The 20,341-nt window shown below is 41.9% G+C and overlaps 1 protein-coding gene across 4 annotated transcripts in view; it reads right to left on the reverse strand.

The window, feature by feature from the left end:
* rnf220a (ring finger protein 220a) overlaps nucleotides 1-20,341 on the reverse strand; it is a 162,584-nt gene that overhangs the window by 42,422 nt on the left and 99,821 nt on the right. For all 4 annotated transcript variants that reach the window (XM_085390338.1, XM_085390339.1, XM_085390337.1 and 1 more), the window contains exon 3: nucleotides 1,039-1,168. In XM_085390338.1, the coding sequence (XP_085246464.1) occupies nucleotides 1,039-1,168 (130 nt within the window). The remainder of the gene's footprint in view (nucleotides 1-1,038; nucleotides 1,169-20,341) is intronic.

The following is a 20,341-nucleotide window of genomic DNA, read 5'->3' on the forward strand; positions in this document are numbered from 1 at the left end:
ACTGGAACTGACTTAAAATCAAAAGATCATGAAGAAATAACTAATGAAATATAGATGAGATGTGAGAAAAAAGAACAGTAAAGGCCTATTAAGCAAAGGGGAAAAACAAGATTTAGGAAGAGATTGAAAAAAATCAAATAAATAAATGATTGCAAATAAATGGAAGAGAAGAAACAAGTGGTATAGTGTTTGGACAGGGAGAGACAAGAGGAGGGGTGCGCACAGTGTAAACGGTGGGTAAATGAAGTGTGATTTCCACTTGGGGTGACGCTATCTGTTGCCCTTTTCCTTCAGGTTAATGGGTACTATCATAAAACTGGGCCGCTTAGGTGGACACCGGGTCACAACCACAGACGTAGGTGCACACACAAAACCCGACGCGTGGTCAAGGTGAAATATGGGTCCTAATGGTTGTGTTCCATCGTTACAAGGGCTCGGAGTTGATTTGTCCATCGTAAAACAGCTCGTGCAACTGCCGTGTGGGGAAAAAAAGGGGGCAGAAGTGAACTTGAGGTCACGGGTTTGAATCCTAATCCCTGTAGGAAACACTTAGCTTTGCATTGACAGCGTGCTCCTGCCTTTTATGCAGATTTATGATACCAAAATCTTTGCTCAGAATAAAAAAATAGGTCAGCGAGCTGGACATAAAATCTTAGTTGAAATACAGGCGGTAATAATCCTTCAAAATTACTCTGTACCAACCAATACATCCTGGTAATATGATTCATGTTATTTAATTTAATGAAATTATGAGACATCCCAATTTGTTATTTCATACCCAGGACAATGTTTCCAATTCAAGATTACAGGATTCATTATACCTTCATTCAACCGTGTCCGTTATTGTAAGACACCGGGCTAAACTTAGCTTTAAACATATAGATGTTAATAGTTTGTGTAACATGTTCGTGCACAGTTTCATTGAGACTGACCCAAACAGAGTATATAAAGACATATATATATATACATACCTACAGATCATTAAAGTAACGCTTATAATAAATATTTGACTCTGTTAAGGAGAGAGCTCAGTCCTACCTGAGGCAGATGGTGGCTAGCCTCTCTATCTCTGTCTCCATGTGTTCCTGTAGCTCTCCAGGCCTGAGCAACACCTGGCAGATGGGACAGACTGGAGCCTGGCTGTCATACAGGGACATCTTCTTTTTACCTGGAGACACCAATGAAGAGAAACACACAGTGACAAGAATATCAGCATAAGAGATATAAGCACCCAACCATTTCTTTTTTCATGCACAAACCTTACATGTTGAGTGTGTTTAATTATATGGTATCAGAATGCACCTCAAATATTATTTTTTTTTACTGTTGTTTTATTACTGCAGAATCCCATCGAGTACAAATGAAGCTAGTGTGGAAGTACCTTAAAAATGTAGTTTTACAATGGCCAGCAGGGGGCAACTTCTATGAGTGCAAAAATGGGTCCTATCGCAAACCCTACTACTCACTCCATCTACAACTTCAGTTGGCATTTTCCTAAAGAGATCATTGTTTCAGTCACTCACGTCAAGCCTTATTTACGTCACAATGGTCAATTCATAAAAATATGTTTCCATACAGTAAAAACATGCAGGGTATGCTTTAGGACACGGCCACATTGTGATTGACAAGATGCTAGAGCATGTGGTGACCTTGCATAAATTCCCTACATAAATCACTTTGCATAGTATTGACAGACTTTGTCATGTGGCAGTGAAGCAGAAGTTTTAGGCTAAAAGCAAGAAAATGGGTTTAAGGAGCCAGCATCTTCAGCAAGCATCACAGTATACATTTCTGGATTACACGCTTACAAAAGCGGACTAGAGTGCTCTACAGTATCCATTGTGTAATGTTGCTCTGGGGTCAAAGCGGGAGGTGGTGTTAGAAGGGGAGTTAAAGAAGTGTCTGCCATGGATGAGATAATGCTGTATAGAGTCTGCCAACACTACCTCACTTCATTGTCCTTGATCAGCAGGGCTTAGGGTGGGGCCACACCTGTTTCTCTGTGTGTGTGTTATTGTGTCGAGCACTGCGTACGTGTTGGAACGTATGCATTTTTGTGTTTGTGCTTTGTCTGTCTAACCTGGCTAAAAATACCATCTATTGAAATCATATCAGTGCTTAGAGTTGGAGGACACTTCCTGATTTCCTGGATAGCCAATCAAATAGTTCTTTTTTTAGCCCGCAAACAATAGGCCCCGCCTCAGCCAGGACATCCCGTTTAGACCGCTTGTCACCACGGCAACAAGGGGACCAGGTACGGGGGGACTCCCTGTCTGCCTTGTCTTTAGTGAACCGTTTTCTTTTTCTTTTCTTTTTAATGCACAAACATTACATACACACACTCCTATACATACACATGCAGCCCTTGGGGGGCATTTATCCTTGCTCACAGTTTCCTGCAAAAGGACTCATGATACAACTAGTAACGGAAAGCACGCACAAACGCCCCCCCCTCCACAACCCACCTCTGCCGCTGCCCTTCTTTTCTCAGAGCGTGTGCATGCATACTAGCCTCCCATTCTCCTGCACTGCTGCTTAACACAGCCCACAGCACTGGACACGTTAAGTGACTTTGAAAAATAGGTAATCGATTACCTTCTTTCTCTCTTTTTCTATCTCTTTTTTACATGTTTCCTTCTCTTTTTTGCATTCTGATTCTCCCTACAATCCTTTCTTTGCTTTTTCTTTCTTCCTTTCTTTTTCATCTTCTTTATTTTCATTTCTTCCTTTCTCTCTCCCTTACTACCCCTCTCCTTTCTGATTTTTCCCTTTCTCTCCTTGTTTCTTCATCTCCTTTTTAGCCCCCCTCTCAGCCCCTGCACACCTCTTCTCTCCCCTTTATTGCTTTGACAAGATAATTTGAGTCATGCTGAAGCCGTCCGCCATCCGCCACAGCAAACAAAGAACAGATCCAATCCCCCTCTGCAGCCGATGGGGCCGCTTTCTATTCTGCAGACAAACGCACTCCTGGAGGTCGCGGACACGCACACAAACATATGCTTGATTATTGTTGAGTCCAAAAAAAAAGTGCAAACGCTTGTTTTGCATGGTGAAAGTTTACTTTGTGCATTTCAATAAGAGGTGATTTTCTTTTGAAGTTTGAAAGATTCTCTGTGAATGAGGTTATTTTTGTACTGGCAGACTGATGATAAAGACATGTAGCTGCACATTTACGACAACAGAAAAGCAACAATGAATAAGAGGAAAACATACTAAAGTGGAGGAATGATTGGGTTGTGTGAAGTGGTTTGAATTCAAGCTTCTTTTTTTTTACAGAAAATATAAACCAGCACATTAACACCAAACATATTCCTAAGACATGCAAATTTGACTTTCTCTGATGTGATGGAATAAATACAGCTAACAGCTTTTAGATCCAACAGAGATGGGAACTGCTGTCACCAAAAACATAAAAGCAGCACTAAACGTAGACCAAAATATAAAATCAGCCCCAATATGTGAAAATAAATAGATAATTTCATAAATCCTGCAACACAAAGCATTCAATCAAACACTGAAGGGAAACTTTGCATTTTTTTAAAAGTCAGATTTTTTTTAAAGCTAAAAAATATTAAATATATCAGCAACAAGTGTGTCTCCATATGAAAATTATCACATAAAACTTGCAAAATTAGCAAATGAAACATCTTTCAGTCAAAAACGGGCCCCCAATTAATCCAAATGTAATGCCATGCAATGTTTATTTGCCCTAAAAGTCTTGTCAAAACTTTCACTCTTCATCTCTTTCTTTTGTTTTTTTAAACTTGTTTGCTGTTGTGGTGTTTCCTCCTTTCCTGTCATTTTTACTTCCCATGTACTTTCTCTTTTCCCTTCCTCTTATTTTTCCCCTCTCCCTGTCAAGTGTTCCCCGAGGGAAGTGAGCGATGGGGAGAGCCGAACGGACAGAAAAATCCCTCGAAGGAGGAAGAGGAGGAGAAGCCGGGTTGGGAAGGATGGGGGGGTGGGGTGGTGCTGATGTGATGCGATGTCGCACACCCTGCTTGTCAGCCCCTTAAAGATGATTAATGTTGGGGCGACACGCAAACACATGTGTGTATCCACATGTCCCGCTTTAGACTTCACACACTCAAAACACACACACTCCCCCTGCGGCGCGACGAGGGAGCGTTTAATCTTGGGTAGCACGGGGAAGGTACCGGAGCTGCAGAAGATGGAGGGGGGGTTGGAGCGAGAAGACGGCTGGACAATAACAAGGAAATAGGACTGACAGGACTTTTTAGTGTTGAGACTCCTCAGTGAAGCACTGGTCGGCTGCCCAAACGAGGGGATGGATGGATGGATGGAGCAGGAGAGCCAAGAGAAGGTGTGCGTCTCCTTGACAGCCATGATGGAATATAGGCCTGAACCCTCCCACCCTACAAAATGTGCCAAGATGGATCGTCTTATCTCTCTTTCTCTGACTTCCTTTTCCTTCTTTCTCCTTCTCCCAGTCCCTCCATCTGTCTTTACTTACTCTTTCTCCTTTCCAGATCACTATCTCTCTCTTTTCCTCTTCTTCCTTATTTCCTCCTGTCACCACTTTCCCTTCTTTCATCTCTGTCACTTGAGCCAGTTAACAGATCTCAGTGGCTTCACGAAACAATAAGTCACCGAGCTGGCAGGAAGCATATCCTCTGACTTTTCTGATCGCCAGTCTGATTTATTTACTGACTGCTGTACTGCTGACACGACACTTACGCTGGTCTAACACGACAAATTGAGTAGCTAATTCCTAGTTCAGCTTTGTGAATCTGTCAGTGGAATGACTGAAAATTGCAAAGATAACCATAAGGCTGTTTTACTTTTTAGTTTTTCAAAAAACAGAAACGATGTTAAATTTAATCAATGATCACCCCAAAATACGTCCTTGATTAGGCTTTTCAAATAATGAGAGGAGCCGCACATACAAACACAACTAGACAGGCAATTACAGACAGCAGATGTTGAGGAGGAGAGAGCCAGATCATGTGGAAGAGTGGAGAGCAAAGAGGAGGGATCTTCTTTTCTTTGTCATCCCTTCCTTTCCTTTTGTTTCACTTTCATCCTAATAGCCTTACTTTCTGCTTTCCTAACTCTACATGCTCATTTTCCCCATTTGCAACACTGCTTTTTCTTCCTTTCTTCCTTTTCTTCCTCATATCCCTTTTCATATTTATTGTGCACTAATAAATATGAGTGATCCTTATTTTCAAAAATCTCAGACTTCAGAGGCTGCGCAGCCAAAAGCTGCTGAAAATTGGTAAATCATTAGTCATCACGAAATGATGAAAACGTTACTTCAACTGTCGTTCTTCTTCTTCTTCTTTGTAAAATAAAAACTTTTTCTCCTCTCTCTTCAGTCTCTTGGTGCTACCCCGTCTCCCTCTTCCTTGCTTTGGTCCAGATGAAGTGGGAATCAATAGATGCTAGATAGCACAGGCTCCCAGTCTCAGACTACAATGAGCTGAGGTAAAAGGCCACCTCCAGAGAGGACAGGGATTGTCAGCTCAATACTCTCTCTCAATGGGACCAGAGATAAAACACCATTTGGGGTGTCCTCATGGCTCAATGGGCTAAGAGGCAAAGCATGTACTCACAAAACTGTGGCTCCAAATCCCATTTAATGACCTGGATTGCGTGTCATCTGTCTGCCTTTATCTCGCCCAACATGGCGGCCTCTAAGGAAGCAGGAGATTGGTGTACACTGAACCCTTCCCTTTTTCTATGCGCTTCTTATAGCTTGCCTTGATGGCACATGGCAGTAAGAAATGCACTTTTCTAAAAACTTACAGATTTTTGGGTTAAACGTGTCCTCTTTATGAAGGAGTTTAGAAAGAAACCAAAATGTTTGACTTTCCATGAACTTGATCACTCTTTTCTATTTTTTATATCTTCTGCAAGGAATTGTATTGACTTGTAAAGGGTGCACACAATCAGCTAATGAGCACCGAGCATGTAAACTGGATTTAAGCGCAACAGTAAGAGTCAGAAAACAGGAAGGCCGGATTTATGGCTTGGCATATACAGAGTATGTTTGTATGCTACGTTCGCACAAACACACCGCAACAGGCACACTTGCACATTCCCCAAATGGAATTACAAAGTGTCTACATGTAGAGGCTGTTTTTCTGTCCTTGAACAACTGTCTTCACCTTATGTGTATACACACACACATGCGCGCGCACACACTTCCATTCCCCCTCCTTGTTGTTCCCCTAAATGAGTTTTCTGACATGCATCAAGTGTTTATGCCTACAACCCTCTTGTCTCTCGTCTTCCCTTCCTCCTCTTCCACCTCCCTTCTTCTCCCCTCCCCTCTCCCGCTCGCCCGGCCGGTTAGCTATAACACCCGCCAACATCGGTAAACAAGGAAATCTCTCAGCCGCGGCCCGGCGTGTAACCGCATTACCGCGCCCGATAACCTCTTCAAATAATGTGCGATAAGGGGAATTTGATTTGATTCACGAAAGGGAAAGAGGGCCACTTCTGCTTCCCCCCGACTCCTCCTCCCTTCCCTTCCAATCTCTTTCTTTTCCTTTCCTTTATTTCTGTCGTTCTTTCCCTTCACCCCACCATCTTCTCCTCTTCTTCCTTTCACTTAGCCTCCGGGTCCAGGCCTCCTCCTCCACCTCCTCCTCCTGTTGCATTCTCCCTTTCTCCAGAATGACACTGCTTCGCATCCGCAATCAAATAAATCCCACCGAGGTGTCAGCCTTCATTTCGACTCTCCCCTGTCTCTCCCCGAGACCGATGCAAGGTGAGGTGAGAGGGGCTCCGTAAAGCCATCATCTCCATAATGGCGAATATGAGCCCTAAAGCCCAAAACCAGGGGGCTGCATTAACACAAATGGGACTAGCAAGGTGTGTGTGTGCATGGGTCTCCCGGTGAAGTGATATGGTTTTTCTCTTAAGTGAGCTGTGATTTAACCAGGCTAGACACTAGGCTGATCACTGCCTCCGTATGGGCGCGCGTGCAAAATAGATGAGGCTGTGTGGCTCATTCAGGGGACATTTGATGAAATGGAACGGGGGTCAACTTCAGTTTGCCACCCGGGCTGCTTTGCGTTGCTCTCTGCGAGCGTGTGCGTTCCCTGTGTCTGTCTGAGCATATGTGCGTATGTGTGTGTGTGTTTGTGTGCCGTCTCACTCCCTGACAGTGATGCATGGCACTTTTAAATAGCACTCCTCCACGCCCTGCTCAAAACTCATCACCGGGGTCTTTCACTATCCCTCCCTCGCTCCCTGGGGTTGTCACTTTTAGAAAAGCAAATGAAATGTCAGTGCCGTACAGAGGAGAGGAGGGATGAAGAGATGGCCGACTGAGGGGTAGCAAGTGGAAAGGTGTGTGTGTGTGTGTGTGTGTGTGTGTGTGTGTGTGTGTGTGTGTGTGTGTGTGTGTGTGTGTGTGTGTGTGTGTGTGTGTGTGTGTGTGTGTGTGCAGGAGTATGGATGTATGCTGTCTGTTCAAGACAATTGGAATTTTTCTGTGGGTAAATAAGAGGCAGAATGAATAGAAGATGCATTCGTCTTACATCGATAGGAACTGCACTACTGCTACTATATGCACAATACTTTTTGTGTCACTGGGGAAAGGTTTTGGGTCAGAAGAATATTTTCACGGCCCCTTACTTTTAAACACACTCTTAGAATTCAAAAGGAATTAAAATCAAACTTGGTGGATTTAGAAAAGAGAAAGGGAAAGCCCAAGAGATCAGCACATCATAAATCACCGGCTGCCTAGTTTGAACATACGTGATAAATTGTGATCTAATGATCCCAGTGTGTGTGTGTGTCTGTGTGTGTGTGTGTGTGTCAGCATGTATAATGCTGCTTTTACTCCTGGGACCTGGCAACAGGCATATGTGTTCGTCTTGAAGACAGTGGAGTGATGCTTGTAAGGTTATCTCCAACTACTGACAGCTGTTTATTCAATCAATCACCTTGTCAGTGCGCGTGCATGCCCCTGTCCAAGAGTGGCGAGCGAGAAAGAAGTAAATTAATGGAGCATTAACCAAGCGCTGACCCACAGAGCCACAGGCACAAGCAGCAGCCACGGACCAATCCCAATAACACAGCCACATGTATTGTGCCAGTGGTTTGCAGGAAGCCGAAGGTAGCAAAAGCAGACTAAGTGGAATATTCACTGTTCTTATTTAGCATCCTTTTAGAACATGGGATATGAAAGCTATGCCTGCAGTTAGGAGTGTATGACGTGTGTTTATAATTAAGTCACACAGAGGGAAGACACTTCTGCTTTTACTGACCTATGCCCTGTCTGTGCTGACTGACTCTATTCCATTTCTCCTTCCTCAGCTGTGTGGAGGTGGAGGGATACCGAATGGAGAGAGGTGTGGGCGTGAGGCCTGTCGGCACTCATTTCCATCCCAAAGGGCCTAATCATGACAGGAACATGCCGTGTCAGTGGGCAAACAGGGACATCAGCAAGTTTGAAATAGATACTCTGAGTCAGCCCTAATCACACAAACACAGCCTGTTTTCTTGCCCGCCTGCACGCTCGTGTGTGTGTGTGTGTGTGTGTGTGTGTGTGTGTGTGTGTGTGTGTGTGTGTGTGTGTGCTATACTAAATAATATAGTGAATAGTATTACTGCAAACACAAATTCAGCTCACACTTTGACATTATATATTTTATTTATCGTCTGATAGCTACTGTTGCCCATTAACAGGAACTTTCAGTGCGTTTTAATCGATGCTGATATTTTCTGCTGACTGTTCTCCATATAGCTGACATACTTGCTTGACTTTGTGTTCAATAGCCCTATTAATCCACACTTAGAGCTGGTCTTCAGCAGCACATATCAACACAAAAAATAGTCTCCTGCATATTACTTCCCTATTATTTATTCTTTCTTTATGTCTCTCATTTACTCTCCTTTTTTTCCCCCTTCCCCTTGCTTTGATTCGCCTCTCTTGTTGCCTCTCATTATCGCTCTCCCTGCTGCTTTCATATGGTCTAGCGGCTGAATTAATTACCAAAGCCAATTAACGCTAGATTGGCTGATGTTTTAACTAATTAGCTTTAATGAGGGTGCCGTGGCTGCCTGCACCGTGTTAATTGAATCCTAACAGCGGAGGAGGCAGCCTGTGGAGGCAGAATGAGAGCGATGGATGGATAGAAGGATGGATGGATAAAGACACACGCACAGAGTTGTTATTGATAATATTTAGAGCGGATCATAGTACCTCCCACACTGTTGTTGCTGCTGGTTTATCATTAACATTTCTGGCCTTTTGTACCGATATCCACCCTTAGAGGAAAAAAGGAAATAGAATCCTATCAGAAGGTGATGTGAATATGTTATGCCAGCATGTGCGTTCCCCTCATTTGCTGGTTAAAGGTTTATCTTAGATAACTAGATTTAAGTAATGCAACTCATATCCTCGCTGTGTATCTCCTGGTTATTCCTCTCTGTGTTTGTTATTGCAAAACGTGTCTGGCAAAGAGGAGCAGCAGATTAGACTCTTAGATCACTGTCATGGCGTCCTCTTAGTGCGGATTACCTGCTGAACTCCATTCTCACCTGTCTTATGATAGGAGGATCAGAAGAGACGGGAAAAGGATAAAACTAAATTTCACATTATGTCATTTGAAGGAGATTTGAATATTTTCACGCAGCATCGTGGATTCTGCAAGCTGTATTTAAGATTCTTGCATTTTATTTTTGATTGAATTTTTTAAACTGTCCTTCATATACCTAGTAAGTTTCCTTACTAAACCATGTTTTCGGTCCAAAGTAGAAGAATGTAGCCTAGCTGCTAAGCCCAGGCTTAACCTAGCCATAAATCACTCTGGCTTTGTTATTACCAGCTTTACATAGCTGTTCAGGTTCCTACTGTTTAGTTTGTCATCACAAATGTAGACTCTGATATTACAATTTAATGTGCTTTCTGTCCTAAAGAAACAGTAGTCATTGAAAATTTGCTGTTAATTTATCCTTCGCTAGCGAAAGTTAGCAAAGGCTAAAGCTAGCAATCATAATAGTATTTAGCTAGCTAAAATTTAAATAGCTAAATATTAATGAAGTCATTTTGACAAATTAATCTAAAAAGGCACAAAATTATACATACATTTTAGTTTTCTATTTTTTATGCAGTTGCCATTTTATGTAAGGCCACATTTCTTTCTTTCTTTTTTTTTTTTTTTTGCTTTTTACAGTAGGCTGTGACTGATCAACAAAATCTAGGGTATTATTGATGTTTGTAGACAAAAAGGAGAAAAAAATAAAGACATAACACTTTCTTACATATATTATTTAATTAAATCCAACCAATATGAAATTGACCAGAAATAACTGTAAATTTTAAAAAGCAAACCTTAAATTAACATTACTGAGCGACATAAGCCGCATTACATAAAGATTGAACATTATGCCCATCCTCTTCCTTTCTCTGCTTTCTCCCATCTTGCTGATCTAAAGACATGAACCCCGGCAGATTGTCTGAGGTGGCCATAAAAATCTGCATGGCCGTGTAAAAGGCTTAATGATTTTAAAGTTACAAGAGAAAAGAGCCTGCAGTTTGTCTCATCCATCAAGTCTAGCACCAGCGCCTTCGCCAAATGGCCCTGCCACCTAACCTGGAGCTTAGCAATGCGGGGCCAAATACGCCCTCCCTCTCTCGCTGTCTCACTGAAACATTTTGTCTTCGTCCTACTTAGACTACATTATTTCTTTCCTTACTCTTTGTATCTCTTTCACCTTCTCTGTGTCACCTTGTATTTTTCTTTTTCAGTTTTCCATAGTATTAGTATCAGTTGGCTGCAGTTCTTTTCTTTTCTATGCAGCCAGAAAGACTACAAATGTAAGATTTTTCTGCTTTAAATTAGGTTGGCACACGGTAAATGACTCATATTTTAGGGTATAAATAAGCCACACTGGCTCTTGACATAGCAGGTAGACACCAAATACACAAGCCAGACCTTAAACATCTAAATTTGGTGCAATAAAAGATGCCTTAACTTCTTACATGACCTTGAATTAGCTGATACTGGCTACAGTTTCTAAAGACAGCACTCATCCATCTAACCCATTCAACCCAGCAGTCCCTAACCTCCAATAAGATTCCACTTACTGATAGAAGCCTTTTGACTGGCTCTTGAAAACTCTAATCAGTATTAGGGACCCTCTGTTTCTCTAATGCAGAAATCAGGCTTTATAGAATACTTTGATATAAGTTTACTGTGTTCTGCTCTCCTTGCCTGAATGACTACATGTCTTAGGATGTTCTATCAGGGCAGAGGTTCCCTCCTGAGGTGGATGACACATATCAAGTACACGTTAACTCTTAGATACATACACTCATATCCAACATATCCCTCTAGAGATGTGGTCTTGTAGAAAGAAATGGGTAATTTCATGTTCCCATCATTGGCTCATCTGTCAAATGGTGGCAGATTCATTTATGCACATACACACATGTGAAGCATGACAGAGAAGCCTGACCATTGCAGTGCTTTGACTAGTTTCCTGTTTCCCCTATTCCTTTTTCTGGTGTACTTTCCTATGTGCTTTCCATGTTCAGCTTTTGTGTTCGCTCTAGAATAGCGAGAACAAGCCTGCTTCACCAGGAAGATATTTCACACTCCCACAACAGTCATCTAAACAACTCCTCAAATTCATATGTCACTGTAATGCATGCAAAATGAAAAAGTGGGATCCAAAAATAAATGTGATTATTTTACTTTGGCGACATTTTTGCTAATGAAGGCTAAATTAAAACATTTATTACTGGCTGTGTTAAATGCACATGTGCATCTCCTCTGGCTCATCCACGACTTGGATTTATAGAGTGCAATAAGTAACATTAGAACATTTGAATTTATGGTTTCTATTAGCACCAGTCATTCAGACACAATAACAGCTATAAGCACACGCTGATATATAGCCTGGGTGACAACAAAAGCCAAATGTAAATCAGATAAATCGGTGAAATTGAACAGTCATTCAAAGAGCCCCATCTACAACTCTGAATGCTCATGAGTCCCTTTGTACGGCGGATGCAGGTGTGTGCGCTTGTGTGCATGTGCGTGTTTGCTTGTCAGCGATTGAGAAGGACCTATTTCCTCTTGCAGAATCCCCGGCTCTAAATGATGGATTGATATCTCTTTCACTGTAGATTATATACGCATGTGTGTGTATGGGTGTGTGTATATGTGTGTCACCGGCCCTCTCAGCCTCTTGCTGCCTCCCCTCTTAGGCCCTTATCAGCTCTTGTCACAAACAGAGGATAGGGGATAATCCTTCATACAAGGGGAGCAGTCTGGCCTTCCATCTATCTAGCTGTCTGTCTAGCTGTCTGCTATATTACCCATCTCACTGGAGTAGAAATCAAACAGACACAAAGCAAACTTCCTGCATCTCGCTAATCTCTGTTGGCACAACTCAGATGGCGAGTTTGATGGGAATAAAAGTCACTGCTTTTTTCCTCGCAAGTTTGGTCAGATTGTAAAAAGTTTGCTTCAAATCCCGTGTAATTATTTGCAGATAAACTTTCAAGTAAGGAGTTGGGAACTTTGTGTTTTCTTTAGGTGTCAGTTGTCCTGGTGGGATTTAAAAAAAAAATAGCCACAGGCTCCTTTGGAAAAATGACTGCAAGCCAGATAATGAAAACTTTCCTAAGTTCTCGGTCACGCCTACGCCTTAGGGTGCTGCAGTGTGGTTGGGTTGCCTGCCATGTCCTCATGACATGTGGTTGCTGTGGGTCACTCCCGAGTTCCAAGAATCAGAGCGGTCCCTGGCACCAAACTGGGTCCAGACTTCAAGAGTTTGCTTATGTAAATCACGACTTTCACGGCATTTCATAATGCAGGAGAGCATCATTTAAAACACCACTCGCAAAATCTAATTTATGTGAGCACTTTTGTTCTAAAATGAGATTTTAGAGCCCAATAAAACTAGGTTAAAATAAAAGAACATTACAACAAATCGTCGACCACAGTGACTTGTACCACTTGAGGAAAAACCCACTCCAGATGGAAAAATCAAGTTGTGCTAGTCCTAACTACAAGAATATCCAATACCCACATGGCATTCACCGCGAGGCCTCAGTCTGTCTGTCTGTATACAAACTATATATCTGGGTGGTAACGTGATATGAGAAAACCACAGATGCCTATCTGCTGGAGTGGGTCATTGCACAGGTCACACATGAGGCTACTGTGTGTATGTGTGTAACAAGTGATTTCATCACTCAGCTGCAATTGGACATCATTGTGATCTTTATCAGTCTGCTATCTCTGTGCTCTATACGACTCTGCCTATCAATTATTCCTCCATCCATGTCCTGTCCTTTCCCTCTCTCTGAAGGGTGATATCACATTGTCCAATAGAGGGCGATGTTCCACTACATTTTGCTCTTGCAGCATCCTTGGTAGTGTTTCCCTGAATAAATAACATTCTACATCTCTACTTTAATTCTTTTAAATCCTCATTTATCGTCCTCCTCATAAATGTGTTTGAGCAACTGGGAGACCAAATGAAACTGTGCTGGTAGCAAAGCAGCATCGGTAGAGTTTTCATAAATGTAAAAACTCTGAACACAACGTCTTTATAACTGATGTCAAAGTGCGTACTTTTCAAAGATGCTCTCACTCACTTTTTTCACAGCACTGAAAATCACTTATCTTTAAATTTGGTGACATTTAGATTTCCACATGATCTGAGTCCTCACATGCTTCTGTCTGAGATTAAGATTAAAACTATGAGTTCCTTAACTCATAAAAAGTTGTGGACACATAGTTTTCACTTGGGAATACAGTTTAAAATTGTCAGAATTTTTGCTGGGTTTGAACTGGACAACAATTGATCTCTAATTTTGTTTACTTTCTGGTATTGTTGGCTTCTACAAGGAGACAGCTTGGAGACTGTCACACACCCAAACGCCCAATCACAGACACACACAGACACACACAAAGAGGTGAGGGGAGGGAGTCTGCAGCTGAAATCAATAGAAAATTAAAGCGACTGAAATGGTTTCTGCTCACACATTAACCTTCCTTCTCTTTTCTCCTTTCCTCACCATTCTTTTCCATCTTTTCCATCATCATCCCCCTCTCACTTTCTCTCTCTCTCTGTCTCATGCCCTCCCCTAATAGCCAGTGCCACTGACGGCAACAGTGCTTCAAACAGCCTGAGTGTAGGTTCTAGTGACAGAGAGTAAAGAGACGTGTTTTTTCGAGTTTGATCTTTACAAACGGGTAGAGGGTGAGATGGCTGGATGGGAGGAAGAAGGAGGGGGGCAGTAATAGCACAGAGACGACAGGGGCTTTGGATACTCCCTCTCTACACACACTCACACACACATACATACTCCGTCTGGGGACTCAAATCTCAGAGCAATTTTCAGGCCGGATGATTGGCAGCTTGATGCGTATTCTTCCTCTACAAGACCGACTGATAACTCCAGCTATCCCATTCCACCATGCCATCTCTCCCTCTCTCTCTCCTCTCTTTCTCCCACTCTCACCACCTTTTTTTGTCACTGTGACTCTCTCAACACCCCCTTGCCCTGACCCCCTCCTTCTCCTGCCCTCCACCCCCAGTCTCGCTCTCCTTCTCTCTCTCTCTGGGCCTGTTGTGGGACTATTGCAATGACAGAGGCGATAAGGGACATTTATCACATGTGCGGCGGGGTGAGTGAGAAAAAGCCCTCAACAGGTCTAGGGGGAGGACAGACACACACACATACACACTCAGCATATAGACATGCAGAAATGCTTCCACATTGCATGCATGTGAATGTGCAAGCACCTGTGCACTTAAACAGACAAATAAACAGTGAGTGGTTGTGCATGCCTACACACAACTGCATACAGTCTCTTTTCCACACACACACGCACGTAGATTGTAACGGTGAATCATCCTCCTTTTCCCCATTTTGTATTTTGCAGTTGACTGAGGCCAATTCCCCATAATTCAATACAGTTGAAAAATGAAACCCCGGTAAATTGCTACAGCGATTTTACAGATCCCCGCTTATCCTCATAATTCATTATTTCCAAACTGTAACAACATTACATTTCATTTGTAATGCTCCGCCTGCCTCAGCCATTTGCCAATTGTTATATCTTATTGTTTTCCCTCTCTAAGGGGGAGAAAAGTGAGTTATTGGGGGAGAAATGGAGGCAGGCTGGGTAGCAGGGCTTGCTCCTTCGCTGCCTATCTACCTGTTAGTCTGTCTCCATAGCTGTCTAGTTATTGTCCCGACTGGCTCTGCATCTGCCCTGTCTTCCTCTCCATCTGTCTGTCCTACTGTCTCACCAACTAACAGGCAACAGTGAACAAATGAGAACAGAGTGGCTGTCCTTATTGTGGTCGAGTAAGAATAAGCCTATTGTTTGCATCCTGATAGACACACATGCACTTACACAGGCTGACTGGCTTATTGTTTTTTAGCACTGTGGTACAGTCAGATCCACATCTGGACTGGTGCAGGGCCGAGACTGGTGCAAGGAAGGATGGAGTAAGGATGAGGAGGAGATAAGGAGGCAGGAGAGTAAGCATGGAAGAGGAAAGGATGACATGTGCAGGGTGCATCATGGTGGACTTGAAAGAGGAATGACCAAGAGGAGGACTAGAAGTCATGGAGAGAATCTGAGAGTGGAATGAATAACTGAAATAAAGAGGAGAAGATGTGATGAAGAACACTGGTGGAAGAAGGACTGAGATCGTATATAACAGAAACAGGTAAAATATATAAACTAATAATGTTCACAGAGACAGAAACAGAGACACTAGCAGAAAAATTAACCAATAGGGACATTACTGATTATACTGATTCAAGAAATCACTTAAACAGAAAAACAGAACTAACTGTCACACATGGTGGTGGTAGTGTGATGCTCTGGGCTGCTTCAAGACATGGACTGCCATAATTGATTGAACAATGAATTCTATCTTCCTGTCAATTTGCATAACCTTCAACCTGAAGTTGAAGGTTATGCATCAGCACAATGATTTAAAACAAACAAAAAAATACATAAATAAAGATTTTGGAGTGGCCTAGTCATAGGCTGGATTTAAATCAGATTGAGATGTTTTCGCATGACTATAAACAGGCCATTTATGCTCAAAGCCCTCCAGTGTGGCTAAATTAAACCAATTATGCAAAGAAGAGTGGGCCAAAATTCCTCCACAGTGACGTAAAAGACTCGTTGCCAATTATTGCTTTATTGCAGTTTTGCTACCAAGGGTGGCACAACCAGTCATAAAGTTTAGGGTTCAATAACTTCTTTGAACACAGCCAGGTAGTTTTAGATAGTCCCCCCCCCCTAATAAATACAGTCAAACAGCATTTTGTATTTCCTCTGGTTATCTTTGTCTAATATTAAAATATGTTAGATCATTTAAAAACCTCTAAGAGAGAAGTAAAAAATGTTGAAGCATCTATGATCCACGCTGGAATAAACTTGAGGACATAATGCTACTAGACATGTTGGTAATTATGATAAGATTAGATGAGATTAGCTGTTTTTACAACCTCACAGAAAATCTTCACCTCCTCAAAAAAGTAAAATTTGCAATTTAACAGCACGACCCATAAGCTTTTGTCAATACTGCAGCCGAATATGCTTTCACACCAGGCGCTGCGACATGTCTCGAGAAGGGTGTTTGCAATATTTACAGCTTCAAAAAGACATTCTTCAAATAGGGTGGGGGGGGAAATCACTTAGATCAAATACTGGAATCACCATTAATCTGAGAGCTAAAAAACACACTTTGATATCTCTTTCTGTCTCTCTAACACACACAGAGGCTGAGACACCAGCTTTCCTGTAATCTTCCATTTATCACAGCTGTAGCCACTCTCCAGCCCTGCCCATGCTACTGTACCCTGTCACACTGCTGGCTGAACAAACTGCTCCTTGATGTATGAGGGCCTACACCGGCCATAAACTTATTCACTTTTAACTAGCGTGCTACCGGCTTGCCGTGTCCAGACATCACCTTTACTGTGTGTAGCGTATGAAAAAACTGCTAGTGAGAAATTAACCCCCTGGGTACTGCTTCATAACTCACTTCTCTCTTTTTTTTCTCCCTCTCTTTCTCCTCCCTCCCTCCCTCCCTCCCTCCCTCCCTCCCTATCTATCTATCTATCTCTATTCCTCAGCCCAGGCATTAGTCCTGTATCTATTACCCATTAGAGTGTGTATGTGTCTTTGACAATAAAGGAAATGGCTCAGTAGAAGAAGAAGAAGGAAAAGAAGAATTGTGGGTCTTATATGTCTTGCTAAACGACAAACAGTTTCCTGTTAGTGAATGAATTGGAAGAGAAAGTCTGGACATCAGTCTCTTCTCTTTCCGTTTCTGGAAGCTACCACTGATCCCTCCTCCTTCCCTCCATTAATTGAGTACATGTAGATAAGACAAGAGAGTGTAAAGCCATAACTAACATTGGGTTTATGGTTGAGCTTATGATGTTGGCACCCTGGCACATGTGTCAACCCACACCTACCTCACTGTTCTCCCATGGTGCTTTGCTGTTTTATTGACTATATGTATTTATTGTCTCCAGTCAGTCTGGAGTCAATTGGATGACGCATTAATCTGGTAGAACACGATTAACGATTAATTGATAGCTGCAGCGTTATCAACACTGCTGCCTCCTTGCTGTGAATGCAAAAAAGAAGTCCGCGCGCGCGCACACACACACACACACACACACACACACACACACACACACACACACACACACACACACACACACACACACATCAAGTAAAAACTCAAACATGTAAACAAGCACAAATGAAAGCACGCACACCCACACACCCCCACTGTTACATATGTACCACATCAAGCACTACCACTGAGCACACACACCTAGTAAAGGTTAATTATGTAGTTTTTTCTTTCTTCAGCTTTTTTATGACTGCAGTAAGTTATAGCTACATGGGGCCCCTTCTTATCAAGCAATAAATTCATTAGTAGCTAACACGCCTCGCTGGGGCAGCTCATTTAGTTCTGACAAACAAGATTAGAGGACAGAGGGGGCAAGAGGGTGGATCTGGACAGAGAGCTGTGCGATCATACCACATGGATACACACCTTTTTCAGCAGTGCGAGGCATGGAAAAAGCATGAAGCCTGAGGGCGGTGGGGGAGGGGCTGCTATCTGCAAAGTGTTGCTGACTGTTGTCAGCAATGTGACATATAAACTTTATTTAAATTGCAAATGCTACTGTTGGTTTGAGTTTGGCTCCAAGCTAGGTTGTGTTTGTGCTAGCAGTGTTAGCCTAAGCAACAGCACTAGGCTAACGTACAAACAGCCTAGCAGTGGTAATCAGAATATGTATTTGCTGGCATTTTTAAGGGTGGTGGACCTACAGTTTTGGCAAGTGTTTGCCATTTTTAAAATGTGCATTTTAGCCCTGATCACAGTTTTTATAACCCTAAAACAGTATGTGCCTAAAACTAACCAGATCGAGTGAAAGCAAAATTTCAAAGTGGACTCAAGCGAAACTCAACCTTTAATCTTCTGGTAAACATTCGAACTCCTATGTTCAAACACAGACTTTGCCAGTCTTTCACAAATAACACACATACATTGACTTGTTTTAGAAACAACCCACAAATGATCCATATAGTAATTAAGGATCATTCATTTTCTAAGTTACCTGGATGTCGCTGTCCACCTAAACTAAAAGTGGTGACACCAAGACTACTTTTTTTACACGCACTTATTCAAACAACTGCTAGATGACACTCATCAAAATGGTAAGAGTTTTTTTTTTCTGAGTTGGGTAAATAAGCAGGTTATAGGGCTAGCTAACCTACTAAACCAAGCAACAAATGCAGTTAAAGGCTGAATACAAGGATCTGAGACTGTAAAACAAATTGTGATATATTCATACATGTGTGAAAAAATGTAATTGGGTAAAGAATAAATCATAATATTAAGATATAAAATAAGTTTATGGCATATCTGAATAATCAAGTCTTACACAGAGTTTATAGGATGACATTAAATGAAGATAGTCTAACTCTTTTCATGGTCAATTGTCTGAAAATAATTTTTAACCATTAAGTCCTGTAATTGAATATGTTACACCAATTTGAATCCAGTGTTTTATACCAGTAAGTAGTCAGTTGTGGTTAAGAAGTATCTGTGGAAAAAAAAAATGTAATAACCCTTAAACACACATATGCTTTTCTTTAAACACACACTGTTTAACCCAAATACAGCTTAACTTGCCGCTTCTTGTTGAGTTAAATTGGCAAATATCACCTGCTGTGTACAGAGGCGCACAGGCTGGTACACACACACACACACACACACACACACACACACACACACACACACACACACACACACACACACACACACTTGACATGCCTTTTTTTCTCACATCAAAAGAATGGGAGCAAGACACATCAGCAGACAAATCAAAAATTCAATCAATCACAGGGTATCGTCATTATGGCTTATCACACGCACAGGATGTGACAGGTGTGTGTCTCTGTGGGTGTTAGCTGGTAAATTCAAACAGACACACATACACAAACACGCAAAACACACAACACTTTGCCATTTTAGGCAGAAATCCGCACACAGCCAGCCTCCCACATATACACAAAGAGATATGTGAATATTGTCAAGCACTACTACTGCACTTTGAACTGCAGCTCATTTCCATTACAGAGCGCGAGCAGGCAGACACGGGCGATAACAGGCCGATCGGTTGTGTAAGCTTTCATCTAACAATACACAAATATGAGCACATTGGAGAGATCACTAGATATGAAAATGTAGCCTTAAGCACACGGGAAAGCCTCTTATTCAATAAAGAGCGTCTCATCGCACGCTATTATCAGTGAAGCAGGCTCTGGGTATAAATGCTGTGCATTTCCCATTGTCGAGCGCAGAGATGTTGACAATGGCACTTCTTTGATGCTGAAGCTGAAGTCAGATATACAAATATCATAAAAATGCACACTCAACAAGAAATGCTGCTGTGAGGCTTGTTTCGGTGAGCCACACTGACAAAAGTAATTGGGGTTTTTTTGTATTTTATTTTATGGTATTGCTGTTCAGTTTTATTTTTAATTACATTTAAAAAAGCCACAATAAATGAACTAAAATTTGATCTGACCATCTTTTAATTCCACACATTTTTCACTCAAAATAGAATAGTTAACTTGTGTAATGCTATGTTGCATTAATTACATTATAAAGCTGTTTATGTGATGTAAATGTACGCAATGAGTGCATGACAACAGCCAAACTGTGTTTTAATATTATACTAATGGCTGTCAAGTGCATGTTTTTAAGTAGTAATTTAATGGCCATTATTACCCTTGCTAATAAAGAAATATGGTAATCATATTGAGGCCTACATGGTGATCCT

Source organism: Rhamphochromis longiceps, linkage group LG18 (assembly GCF_057381845.1).
Source record: "Rhamphochromis longiceps isolate RC_006_pf linkage group LG18, R_longiceps_female_GT1.1, whole genome shotgun sequence".
NCBI classification, from domain to species: Eukaryota; Metazoa; Chordata; class Actinopteri; order Cichliformes; family Cichlidae; genus Rhamphochromis; species Rhamphochromis longiceps.